Consider the following 14,594-nt stretch of genomic DNA (forward strand, 5'->3'; position numbering starts at 1 on the left):
ACAGCGAGGTTCTTATACTCGTTTGTTACAGTATAATATTATTATACATTTATAATGTTTGTATATACCAGTTGGTATTCATCCTATTCATCGCTTCCGGTTACAAACAGCGCGTGAGTTGTAATTGACGATTTACGTTCCCCGGTCTTGTGTTATATATTTTTTTTCCGCGGCAATGTACTTTATATTATTATTTAAATTTGTGCTTCGCTTTGAAATGCAAACACTTTTCTTTTGATTGTGAAATGATATATTTTTCTTTTCGCCTTGTAAACATACAACCCATAGGTGTACTATTCCTTGTAAACAATCTTTTATTCACCCCCTAGTTCGTCCATACCGAAATGCTCGCGGGGTATAATATAAAATACTAGCTACATCAAAAGACCAACAATTTTCAAGATTTTGCACTTAGGTGCGTCGAAGAAAAAAAAAACAAATATCATCTAATATTACAGAGTATGAATAACGAATGGGATACAGTAATATCTGGTTTCTTTTTATACCTAGCAGTTATTTTTATTGTTTTTCTTTCTTATCCATCTACATCATTGATGGCTATTGGAAGAGAATAGAGATTTACATATAATTATTTATTATTATATATAAATAAATAAATATTGATCATATATTATAAATGGATACATCGTGGTTAATTTAAAACGAACTGTTAAGAGATATTAAAGTTTGTTGAGTAGATTGGTGGTAACGATGAATATTACATTAGGTACCTATATAGTAATATAAATATTATATTATTTTACAAATTGTAAATGCTATAATAAAGTGTATAAAGTTCAACATCTGTTAACCACATTTTCTAAGATTAAAATTTGAAATACGTTTTTCTTTACTGATTCATCATAAATAATGAAATCAAAACTGAAAAATTATTTCCTAATTTACGTTTGTAATATTATGAATTTCTTATCGGTTTAGCTTTAGCAAAATATTGTCATTATTAATTATATTCATTTATTTATGTTCGTAGAAATAATAAATGTTTTGGTTATTATAACAATTCAATATTTATCATTGAAAGCATATTATATCCAAAATATAACTGGTTTAATAAATTTGCACACTTATTATTTTGTGTTTAAAATATTATAATCATTATTTTTTAACAATATAATTTATTGATCCTAGCAAATAGACAATAATAAATATAAATATAAAAAACGCTTAATTAATAGAACGAAATGCTTACAAAATTAAGGTGTGTTTAATGATGTTATTCAGCTCATAGTATATCAGTTGATAATAAATTATGATTAAAAATCGAATGTGAATCAATATCGATAAGATTATTGTATAAAAAATATTCCACGTAAAAATTGGTGAATATTCGTGTTTTGTATTTTTGACAAAGCATTATATTATACACATTGTCAACGTGTCAAAAAATAATGCTAACTCTTCCTTTCTATTATTATTCGACACCTGACTTTTTTCCTAAAAGTTTTTGTTTTAAAGCATGTCAATTCTGAAAATAAAATCTTTCTTCTCTTATTGTTTCAAATCCTGTACGATTATTGAAAAAAAACAACAAAACTTACCAAATAAAATGCTTCAAAGCATTAGTCACACATCATATTTATGTACCTAATATATATTTTCTAGTGTTATTATTGTTGTTTTATACTTACACTCGTGTACTCATATTGCGTTATTAAATTATCCAAAATTCCTTTTTGATTCCAAGCGAAGCGAGGGTGATTGCGTTGTTTCAACAATAATGGTTTTTTTTTTTTTTTATTTATAAACTATTATTTTAGTATAAAACTGATGGCTCTCGCACTAACAGTCGTCAAAGCTTAATCTAATAGAAAAAATGTCAAAACAAACTATAGCGTAGGTATATTGATTATGATGTGTTTGATTTCACGTCCAAGCTTTCCTGTTGAAAGACTTTTGTAAAGTTACTCCAAAACATAGGTACCTACCTAATGTCAAAACAAATTAATTTTATTTACAACATTAATATGCACTGCAGCTATAGCCTACCGCGCTATTATTAATGAAAAGCACGTGCTACGACGTTGCTATGACGTATTGTTTTAAGTGTGTGAAACCGACACCTGTGACATATGAAATCGAAACGTATACACTTGGTACCCAAACTTAATATATATATAGTATATATTTATTTATATACTAATTATATAAACGTGTCGGTGCTTTAGTAGACAAGCTATTATTTTTTATTTATTTATTGATAGAAACGCCTGCGAGCTCAGAGATTACAGTTCATACACCATATAAATATACTAAAAAAGCGGATAGGTGGAATTCACTCTGATGTACAGTAGTTCACTTAAGTGGGTAGCTGTAATACATGGTATTAAATTTGAATTCAATGATATAATATCATTGTATACGCGATAAACGATTCTAAGACGTTTCGTCAGCCTAGGATATTTTATATTATATTTATATTGTTATTAAATATTATTAATACGGTAGCCGGTTAAATTGAATTATTATTTTTTTTTTACCATCATATTTGTATATAATAATATACTTTAGAAGTTTCAAGTACCCACGGTTAATATTTTTAAAATATAACACAAAACTAAAATGGATCTTCTTCGTTTAAATATCTAATCCTATATTTTATCATAAAATAACTATAAAAAAAAACTGAGTTTTATATTTTGCTGAATTTTTTTGGTTATAGAATAACCTACTTACGTGCAACCTTATTTTAAATTTTCAATCCTTGGCTAAAAAAGTTTAACATTTATACATGAATAAAAATATGATCTTTAATATAAATGATTTGTCATATCATATGAATTGTTCATCTAAAAATTTCAAAATAAAGTTACCTGTGGAACCATTAAATATTATTATAAAATATATTACATTCAAGTGAGGTATTCAACATTTTTATAAACTGTTATAGGTTGCTGATGCACACCTATCACGTCTACCTATGTATAATATTATATATGTTTTATATTACGTCATTACCTATAGTTGTATGACCAGCAATTAGAAACAGATTTGAAATGATTAATATTCACACATATTTCTAGGCTAAGTACCACTATACTCGTATACATTAAATTAATTTGCGTTGAATGATATATTAGTTTTAAGAATTTTTTTTTGGTTTTTATGTAATGTTGTTACAAGATAAATTTAAAATAAAAATATATTATTCATTTGTATTTTATAATGCAGTGTCTACGTCATATTCCTTTTATTTAAAAAAAAATAATAAAGTAGGTATCCAATTTAATATTTATAATATTGTTTCGATGCGAATTATGTTACGCTGAAAACAAAACTCTTCTCTAATAAAATGCCTAAAATTAATTTAGACAACCACTGAACCACTGACAATATTGGCTCAACTGTGTACACTGAAAATTCAAGAACCACTTTGTAATTAAATCGAAAAAATATCTTCGACAATACACAAAACAAACATCTGTTAGACCTTTTCGTTTATTAAACAAACATTGAAAACTTAAGTTTAGTTTCACATATTTATTTATTTTTTGATAATTTCCAATTCTATTATCTACACACCTTATTCATACTGAAAGAATACTTACAATCAAATAACTAATTATAAACGTTCAAAGTCAATACTTTAATATGGTGAAAGTGAAATATTGAAGTTTATAACGGAGGTTTACCTATATAATATTATACATAAAATATAATGCTGCTCCACATACCACACGGCCATCCAGCTTCTTGTTTACCATTAAACGTTAATAATTTATGGCAATCAGTTCGACAAATGAGTGAATTCAACTCATTCGACACATTAGGTAAGTATATATTTTTTAATATTGATCAAACGGATGGAAAATATTCCCATTGAAAACGTGCACAAACGTTTAATGAATAGAAATGAATAGTATGATTACGAATATAAAAAAAATCTGTATTATTATGTAAAAAGGGATATAAAATTGTTGGAATTCTGAACACAATGTTCAAAGATTATGTATTGTACAATATTCATATACAGTAATACAAATACATATATTTATGTTTACAAAAAGATCATATCTGCAGTTAATTTAACTTTACGTTTGTTTCTCTAACAAGATATATTTTATTTTATTATTATTATTTTTAAAACGAAACAATTTACTGTCTGTACACAAAGAGGAATATAGCAAAGTATCTATACTTATAATATGAATATTATCGTACAGATTAAATTAAATTCGATCTATTCGCTTATAGTTACAAAGTTGAAAACGATAGGAGTCTTTTTTTAAATCTAAACCGTGACGTATCATCAATAATATCTGTATAGAATTCGATAATACATGATGCATCGCTCGTCTCGTTCTCCTTAAAAAAACAACTCCGATATCGTGAGTCTTCTCGTAAGTCGTAACTGTTAAAGACGATAGCTACACAATAATATTATTGCCGTACATATTATATACCTATACATATAATGAACAATTCGTTTAGGTCTTCGTATATCTACTTAAAACCACCGAGAAATTAAGTAAATAATACGTTTTGACAATAGTTTTACTCCACCGCTATATAATATAGCGTTGGACAAAATAAATAACACGGGGGGATATAGGTACCTACTTTGTGCGCGACACTAGACACTAGACAGGTGCGTGGTGCGTTAGACTGCGGGTGTGACTAATGGATTTCCGTGAGCGATTCTCTGCGGACAAGTGGCAGATATTAAACAGAAGCTTCGCAATATACAATGGCAGTGTGCAAGATCAATTTGAGCAGAACAAATATTCGGGGGTTCGCACACCATGGCACTATAATACGCATATATACCACCGGGTTGCAAGGAGCACTTAAAATTTAGGCGTGGGGTCCTATAAACTCGCTCACGGGGATTTCAAAGTGTAAGTATATATAAACTCGCCCTAGACGTTTTTATTTTTACGCATCTATATTTAACATGACGTAATCTTTTTAACGCCGAGCATTTACTAAAAATTAAAATTTTCAACACGTGTGACACACCGCGGAAAGACAGGAAAATCCATTTTAATTCGCATGTGCGTATAATACAAGTAAGTCGTTGCGGATAGAAATTGATTTTAAAAGTTTTAAACGACCGAAACACTATATTCAAAAAAAAAAACATCCGTAAGAGACGTATATTGTAAGTTGTAGAATATGATACATATTAATATAATATAATATGCGTTAACGTTATTATAATATTTTTGATAAATACAAAATTGATATTTTTATACTACCGGTGATATAAATATTAATAACTACACAACACAAGTATATGCAACCTGCACATTTAATACTCATAAAATGTATTATAATTTTATTTTAAAGGCTCACGTATCGTGAGATATAATGAACAAATAAAACAAACGCATCGTTTTTTATTCATGTGCGCGGAAAAAATCCATGAACCATAATTTTACATACTAGGCGTACTATAATACAATATGACGTTATTCATATCAGTTAATTATATTTATATTTTACTATAGCAACGCATTTCGTCAAGTGTATTTGTATGCTTTTATATTTTGTATCATACGATTAATCAAATAAACGTTTTAAATCAATAACATTAAAATTAATATAAAACATCAAAATAACCGACACATAAAAAAATTACTGAAAAAATCATATCGATATTTCACATCGTCGTGACATATAATTAAGGTAGTCGTAGAACATTTAATATTAACTATTAACACGTAATACATATAATATTACTTCTAACGCATCCGATGAACTATAATATATTAGATGTCACAACAAAAGAAAACAACGCCATCGGGACACGTTCAGCGTTCTAGTTTAGCTCCGAAAACTCCTGTCAAAAATTCCAAAACAATATTAGTGGATGCCCGCTATAAACTTGGTAAAAGAATCGGCAAAGGAAATTTCGGGGAGGTTCGAATCGGAAAAGACATAAGAAACAACGAAGACGTTGCCATAAAAACAGTATTTTCATGATAATATCATATTATAATATTATGTCTATAATAGTATTTAGAGAAATTAACAATTTTCAACCGCCTTAACGTTTTATATATTTATATTTTAAATTATCAAACGAATGGCGAATTAAAGGTAAGGACGACAAAGTCGATATTATAATATAGACATAAGTATCCATAGTTACCCATAGGAGTAGAAGAGTAGGTAAGTATTCAACATTCAAAAAATATAATCTTAAAATCTTTTTTTTATGAATCGCAAAAGAAAAACTTAATTTTCGTTATTATTGTTGTATTATAATATTTTATAGTTCATAATATTACATGGGTACTAGAGAAGTTTGGACGTACAGTTTATATAAAGTTGAATTATAATATTATCAAATTAGTATAATATACACTAATAATAATAACAATAATTCAATAGATCTTCAATGATATAAACAATATAATTTATATTATAAATTGTTAGTTACGTATATTATATTATTATTGCATATTATCATGGTATTATTATATCATGAAAACGTGCGATAGCTGATAACTTACAATGAGACGTTTTGTTAAAACGTTCGTAAAGAAATATCTTTAATTGTCTTATCGTTTCTTTTTGGTCAAACCCTAACTCTACATTCACCTGAGACCAACTCACTTTAAAGCAGACATGTAAGTTTATTCTACATTCAATATTGTTATAGACAATTATAATAATATGATACATAACGTTCATCTATTATTTATTAATTGGTCTCACGGTGGTATTAAAATAATAACATAATATGCTGAAATATATTCATGTAATATTATGTAAAATTGATGAATTTTAAAGTAATTTTAAAAAAAAATAATAACTTACTATGCTACATAGATGTTGGTACTTGTAATGTAAACAATAATTTCGTGGTTATTTTTTATATTCATTATCTAGAAGTTTTTTTGGTTTCCTAAAAACTACGAAGAATTTCAAATATTATTCTTTAATATCGTTTGTGTCTAATGTCTATGTTGTCATTTCGAATCATCCCATAAAAAAAACTGAAAACTAGAATAAAAATACTAATGATAAAAAAAACAAATTAATTCAAATCTCCGTTAAATATCTATTATCATAACAGTAAAATCATGAATTTTCTTAGTTTCAATTGTTCATAAAAAATCCATAACTTGTAAAATTATTCGAAATCAATTCAACTACCTAAACCGTATTAAACAAACTGTAATGATATCTGTCCGGAAAATGGATTTTAAAAAGTTGAAGTAAATATTATATTTACAATTAAGGTAAAACAAATAATAAAAATAAATACATATTTTATTAGTTTAGTAGATTTAAATAATTATTCAGTTTCTTATACTACGTAGGTACTATGAAATCGAAAATAAGTTATACACTAATAATTATAATCTTAAATATTAAACCATTTCTGTTCTCGTACTGTTTGTCCATCGGGACTACTATTATTCGGCTATTTCAAATTATTGTTTAGGCCAAAACACACTGTTGCTTAATTGATAAATATGTTATTTTTTGCAATACAATATTGTCTAGCTAAAGAATTATAATTTTATGCCCAGAGATATTATTTAATTTATTGTTTTATCGACAGTTGTATACTAATTGTAATAACATTATATCTTATACTATAGGTATTTTATAATTTTAAACAACAATGATTACCCGTTACAATATTTATCACAGCTCACGATTCTCACGTGTTACTTAGATGCTCTAATAACATTTTTTTGAACACCTTCAACACCTATTAATTTAAGCACAATGTATTTAATTATAGGCAGCATAACGCTAATTATAGACTATAATTCATAATGTTTATTTTAGACTGATAAATCACATAAGTCACACTAGGGATAGTCATGCTCTCAGAGTATGCTTTCTTTTATAAGTTGATTATTTAGCAATATGATACTTGCATAGACGATGATCTATTAACTATTCAACTATGAACCATCGACTTTTCCTGAAAACATTAACTTTAATTAGTTGTTTATTATTTTATTTTTCATTGCCATTTGTGTAATTAAATCATGCAAATTTTTTAATATTTTATTATCGCCATTTATTGTGTGTTACTATAAGTAGGTATAGAAATATAGTTGCGGGATAATTTTTAATATTTGACTCGAGCATAGTATATTAGGGACTTATTAATTATAGGTATACTATTTATATAGTGATAATGAAATAACGATAATTTTGTTGTTAAAATAATTATGCCATTTTACCAACAGTACAATTGAAAACAATAAATTAAATTTACTTATAATAAATTATTATTATTTAAAATATTTATAAAATTGAATTCAAAAAGATATTATTATTAATTATCAAGTTGATTTATGTTTTATTATTAAAATGATAAAAAAAATCTAAGTCTTAAAATTATATACATATTCTACTACAAATATAATGAATATTATTCTTTTCTTTTGTTTTTTGCAGGAATCAATTAATGCGAAAATACCACAGCTCATGTTTGAATATAACATTTATAGACAATTGGGAGCAACGGGTAAGTAATTCGTAATCCATAAATTTATGGTTTTGAATACTGGGTTTCAAATTTTAGATAACATCATTGTAGTCATATTTTGCCTTAACTCACCTCGAATACGCATAGAGTGGTGGTCTGGTAGATTTGACAAGTTTACACCGAAATTACATGAAATGTCATATCTTTCAGATGCAGCCTTATTATAATCATCTATGTGTCTTTATATAAAAGTGTGAAAATGAGATTTTATATAAAAACGAATGTAGGTTTGGGTGAGGCTTATTGTCTTGAAAACTACTGAACCAATTGGAACCAAATTGTTCAGACCCCGTCACCCCTATAGGTGTTACGGAGCGGTTCACACTTCAAAATTTCGTTTTGACTCAGTGAAATCGAAAATTATTTTATTTATATTAAGGATTGCGAAACATTATTATTTTTTTTTGTTAAATTATCCGTATGTTTGTAGCTTATAGAATCAAAAACTATTCGACCCATTTTGACGAAAATTTCATAGATTTTTCTAATAGCTTTTAAAAAAAATGTATAAAGTAGTTCGAAAATATACCAAGTACCTACTATATTATATTTAATATAGGTAGATTGCCCACGGAGTTCACAGAGCTAGCAAATAGATTAGGTTGGACCAGGGATGGTAAATCCATGGCAGGAAAACATTTTGTAGGCCAAATTAAAATATTCATATTATGTATATTATTTTTATTTTTAATAATAAATTACATTACAATGTAAGTACTTATTCAGTATCGTTGACATCTTTCAGAAAGATTGAAAAATTAAAATTCGATAGGTAACGAATTTTCCGATAGTTGTTTTCTTACAATATTGAACAAAATAATCATTTAATTATGGAAAATATTATATAATATTTTTTATGATTTGATGGCACGCTCGGGGGGAAAAATAGGTAATTTTTGGCACGTAGCATGAAAATAATTTTCCATCCCTGGGTTAGACGATTTTCCCGTTATGTACCTACACTAAAACCAATATACGGCAATATAGAGCCACATTTTTATTTTTGTTAATTTTTTCACGTGCAAAGTCGGGTTGTACAGCTAGTAAATAATATTACAAATCAATTAACGTTTAGGCACATAGCATAAATGTATACAGCCACGAGACTGCTAAACATTATAGGTACATAATAATTAATAGGTATTTCATTATAAAAATATTTAATATGTAGGTACATCAATGTATTAAATTTTTCCGTACTATCGGCGCATAGAATTGTGTCTGCCGAATATCATATTTCACCTCGATAATTTTTTAATAGTCAATTATAAAAGTGGAAAATATATTTATCTCCGTGCCTTTATACTATGATACTTTATTGTTGTCCGAAATGAAATTCCCTTCAAAAAAACGATAAAGTTTTAGTGTATGGGAATCATTCTGATACTCTCATTCTGAACTCGAAATATTATTACGTAGATAAAATGCATAAGATGAAAGGCATACCAAAAGTTTACTGTTACAAATTAGCCGGAACACAATACAATGCTTTGGTCTTGGAACTGCTGGGTCCGTCTTTGGAAGATTTATTCAGCGTTTGTGAAAGAAAATTCTCTTTGAAAACTATCCTGATGATCGCTATACACACGGTACTATTGTAAATAATTTACTAAATACGTTTTTGACGCTTTACATGCCGTCATTGCAATCGATCGCTTTATAATATAGTTGCACAGGATAGAAACCGTGCACGAGAAAGGAATAGTGTACAGAGATATCAAGCCCGAAAATTTTGTCGTCGGCAGGAATCAACTGAAAAAAGATAATACCATTTACATAATAGGTGATAAATATTGTTCGTCGATTACGTATTGATTTTACTTTTAAACGGTAAAAAAATTACCAGATTAAATAATAAACAGATTTTGGACTGGCAAAAGAGTATATCGACCAGAGAACGAAAAAGCACATACTTTACAGAGAGAAAAAAAACCTGACCGGTACAGCTAGATACATGAGTATAAACACTCACCTCGGAAAAGGTTGATTAATATTATGACGTAACAGTATAATAAAACTGCGTTCAAATTTGTTCGCCATCGCAAACGATTATTTCAATATAGTTCGTAATTTCGTATACACAATAATCATTATCTTTTCAGAACAAAGCCGTCGAGATGATTTAGAGTCCCTGGGCCATATGTACATGTACTTGGCGCGGGGCTCTTTGCCTTGGCAAGGGCTGAAAGTACAAAACGCAAAGGAACGATTTCAGAAAATCGGCGAGATGAAAAAAACCATACCGATTGATAGCCTTTGCGAGGGTTACCCCGGTAAACATTTTTAATAATATGATAAATTCATAAATCCTAGAAATATTATAAACATATTATAATAATATGTATAATATAATATATATTCTACATAATACTCAATCAAATGAGCAAAAAAAAAAAACATATTGCTGTCTATGTCTATTAAATGTTTCACTTTTGAGACTTAGATCATTGAGAATACAATTATTATTGTCAATGTCGCCTCTCAACAATTTAAATATTATAGTTTTGGTTGGATTTCTTATAAATTCGAAAATATGATTTTGAGAAGACTTCACGTCAAATTTTCCTTCAAAGTACCTGTCGTATCACCAATCTATTATATATTTATCCATCGAAATCTACAATGGGGGGACATAATGGTACTAATATAGTTATTAACAGGGACAGCAAAAAACCGTTTCCAAATCCTCTCAAGTATTGTATAATACGAGTATATTGAAATAAAAATGATTGTGTATTGTTAGAAATGGCAGAGTACATGCAATATGTCAGACATCTCGAATTTTACGAGGAACCCAATTACAAATTTCTCCAACATATTTTTAGCAACGCCCTTCATAAATACGGATTTGAAGACGATCAAATGTTCGATTGGATTGGCAAATAAAAACGGTGCCTACTTATTTATTTTTTATTATAAACATACAATAAAAATATGTAAGGTAATTCATTTTAATGTCGTATCGTTTTTCAGACAAAAAACCAAATTATCACAAACATATAATAATATAACTATAATAACAATTATTTTTTATTACTCGCAATATTGTGTGGAATTGAAGAAGCTACTTGTTTTGTTACAGATATAATATACGTATTTGTTTAACTGCATAAATACTTTTGACTGCAATTCGTTTGAAATAATTTAATACACTGTGTAAACGATAAATAGAGAATAATATACTTAATTTATGCATTCATGAAAATGTTTATTTTAGAAAATTACCTACCGTTTTGCAGTGGAAATAAATAAATATATAATATGCAATATTGCACAATATTTTGTATTGTAATTTACAATCTGTTGCTTATTTATTAAAAAAAAAAATAATAATAATAAAAATTGTATAGAGTTTATAAAGTATAACATTTGCAACTAATAATTACTTTCAAATTCAACTTTTTCAAAAAGTATATAAAAATACTATATTGTTGATTATGATATTATATTAATCAGACTTTTATAATTTAATTTAAGGTGCTAAAATATTTTTAGTTTTTAATATTCGTTAAGACATATTTTTTACGTTACAAAACCGTATAACAAATATAATATTATTAGTACCTATGTATATTTAGATTGGGATATCAAATTAATTGATATATTGTGTAACCATAACTTATGAATTAATCATTTTTTATTATTTTTTTTATTTTAATAACCTGACATTAACACAGTTTATTGGCATTCCTTTAGAAGATAGATGAAATTTATTTATTTCTACCAAATTAAAGTTTAAAAAAAAGTGTATAGGTGTATAATACGAGTGTGCGACTGTAAGATTTTTGTAATTCAATTCAGTCAGTAAAACGAATAACATTTAATAATTTGCCGAAAAAAAACTATTATCTAATACCTAGCATGATAAATTATTAAATAATAAATTAAAACGAACATCATTAAATTTAAAGAGTTCGGTGTAATCAGTTGGTGTTTGTTATTATTTCCAATACTTTTACTAATAAGTATTATTACAGACTACAGTTATATAAAAAGGTTATCAATACCGCACCACATTATGTAGTTGTTTATATACAAAGATTTTCGGTTTCGTAAAATTGCATAATAATTTACATTATAGCTTATTACGAAGGTAGGGGTTTATTATTTGGGATATAATAATATATTTAACCTATTTCAATAATATGATATAAGAATGGCCAAATGAAATCGTTTAATTAAAATTTATTGCGGTATTATATTTATTTTTTATTCGCATCGCTATAACGTTAAATATAATTTTTCCTGACCTCGTTTTTCGATTTATAAACATAAGTTTAGAACATTTATTGTACCCCCGTTGTGTCCGTCCGTCCGTTAGTTACCAGTACCTAGATAGGTACATATAGTTACGATTAATTGTATTAAGATTTTATAACCACTGTACTATTCAAAGTAAATTATAATTTAATATAATAATAAAAACCAATGTTAAAAAATTCAAAATATGAGTATTTAATATTATAGATGCATAGTAGCCAATACTCAACAGTAAAAAAATAGGCACCAAAATATAAAGATATTACCAAATAATTATTTTCAAATTATATAATATGGAATTATGGCTTATTGAGTTGTATTAAAATATACATTTAGAAACCGGGAATTTAGGACGACCGCAGAGATTTCCTAACTTGTTTTATTTCCGACAGCAGCAATAAAATAAAGAAACCGTACTTTCGTTTTTCAATATATTAATTTAAATCTAAATTATAGTAAAAAAAATCTTATTTTATATGAAGGGTCTAATAATTAATACGGAAGTGCCTTAAGCATATTTTGCCTCATTTTAGATTCAGTGTGGAATTGAGAATATTATATTAGTTCATCAACGATGGGGTTTTATTTATTTTTTTGATTTGTTTGTGCTCATATTTTTTCCTAGCTGTAATTTTTAGCGCTCCAAAAGTTTCACGTGGGCCTATTTAGTATTTATTTATTGAAAATGTTTGATATTTTTTTTTTTAAAGATATTATTTTGTTAATTTATCATTAGTTGTCCCACGAGTTTCAAGAAAAATATTTTAAAAAAATCATAATGGTAAAATGGCATGCCTTATTCTAAACCATATTGTTTTGAATAAATCCATAGTTATTTAAAAACTAATGACCCTACACATTTTAAATGTACACAAATTATTTATTTCACAAGGTCAATTTGAATATTTCTGAGCAAAAATCTACCAAGTTAGGCAACTACTATTTTCTTTTAATTTATTTTCTGTAAGCTTTTATAATTTCTATTTATATACACCAGCAATTTAATCAAAAAAGATATAACTGTATTAATCTTTAGCCCACTTCAGTATTAACCCGGTCATTAACATAATGTAATTAAATATCTATAATTTTAAATAAACAATCTTTAAAGTAATAAGTTCTATGTTTATATTAACAAAAAAAAGTAGCATTTACCGTCGAAGTCCAAGTGCCTTTTTAGTGGAGGGCGGTTTTTAATTCAAAAACACTCAGCTTGAATTTTCTCTCCTCCACACACACTTATTATACTATAAAATAATAAACGTCAAGAGTTTTAAAAAACAAAAAAATACCGTTGTTTCACATGCAATAGTCAACATATTCTGAAAAGTTATTTGTTTGAAACAACAATAAAATATAATGAAATCTACTACAAATTGTCTAAAAAATATATACGTTGTTATTGTTTATTACAATAAACGTTTGTTTTGATATTTTAATTTTTTCAAAATTGCATTTGATAACCTAATTGTATGACGTGGGCAGGCATTGACGTCAAATAATAATTAAGTTTGTACATCGCTATGTATGTATATAATAACTCATAATACGTATGATACACATTTTATACAATTATTATAGTATAATAACTAAAATGCGTTTTAATTTTATCGTATACCTTAAACCACAATTTTATTATATTAACGGTTCAATTAAAATTTTTACTACTCCAATATTTTTGAAAATATGTGTATGATATATTTTATACACCAGCAGAGTATATTATTATAATATTGTATTTAGTTTTTGATTTTTAACCACAGAGCGTCATATCTTACAAAAGTTTAAAATATCTTTTTTCTTCGCTGCAGACCATTATGATAATATAGGTAGGTACTATACAAAAAATCGAAAT

General features: G+C 26.8%; 1 protein-coding gene across 1 annotated transcript; it reads left to right on the forward strand.

The window, feature by feature from the left end:
- The first annotated feature begins 5,535 nt into the window (after positions 1-5,535).
- On the forward strand, positions 5,536-11,370 carry LOC100169100 (casein kinase I-like). Its single transcript, XM_016806940.2, has 8 exons — positions 5,536-5,646; positions 5,734-5,931; positions 8,389-8,458; positions 9,899-10,068; positions 10,148-10,262; positions 10,342-10,461; positions 10,582-10,752; positions 11,223-11,370. The coding sequence occupies exons 2-8, from the start codon at positions 5,734-5,736 to the stop codon at positions 11,363-11,365; spliced, it is 987 nt and encodes a 328-aa protein (XP_016662429.1). The 5' UTR covers positions 5,536-5,646; the 3' UTR covers positions 11,366-11,370.
- The last annotated feature ends 3,224 nt before the right edge of the window (positions 11,371-14,594 follow it).

The sequence above is a fragment of the Acyrthosiphon pisum genome, chromosome A1, assembly GCF_005508785.2.
Source record: "Acyrthosiphon pisum isolate AL4f chromosome A1, pea_aphid_22Mar2018_4r6ur, whole genome shotgun sequence".
In the NCBI taxonomy this organism is placed as follows: domain Eukaryota; kingdom Metazoa; phylum Arthropoda; class Insecta; order Hemiptera; family Aphididae; genus Acyrthosiphon; species Acyrthosiphon pisum.

Excerpts from the sequence above, each read along its gene's own strand:
- LOC100169100 (XM_016806940.2), top strand. The coding sequence starts at position 5,734 with ATGTCACAACAAAAGAAAACAACGCCATCGGGACACGTTCAGCGTTCT. Across the intron at positions 8,459-9,898 it reads TAGACAATTGGGAGCAACGG|ATAAAATGCATAAGATGAAA; the intron begins GTAAGTAATTCG and ends ATTATTACGTAG. Across the intron at positions 10,462-10,581 it reads AAACACTCACCTCGGAAAAG|AACAAAGCCGTCGAGATGAT; the intron begins GTTGATTAATAT and ends TTATCTTTTCAG.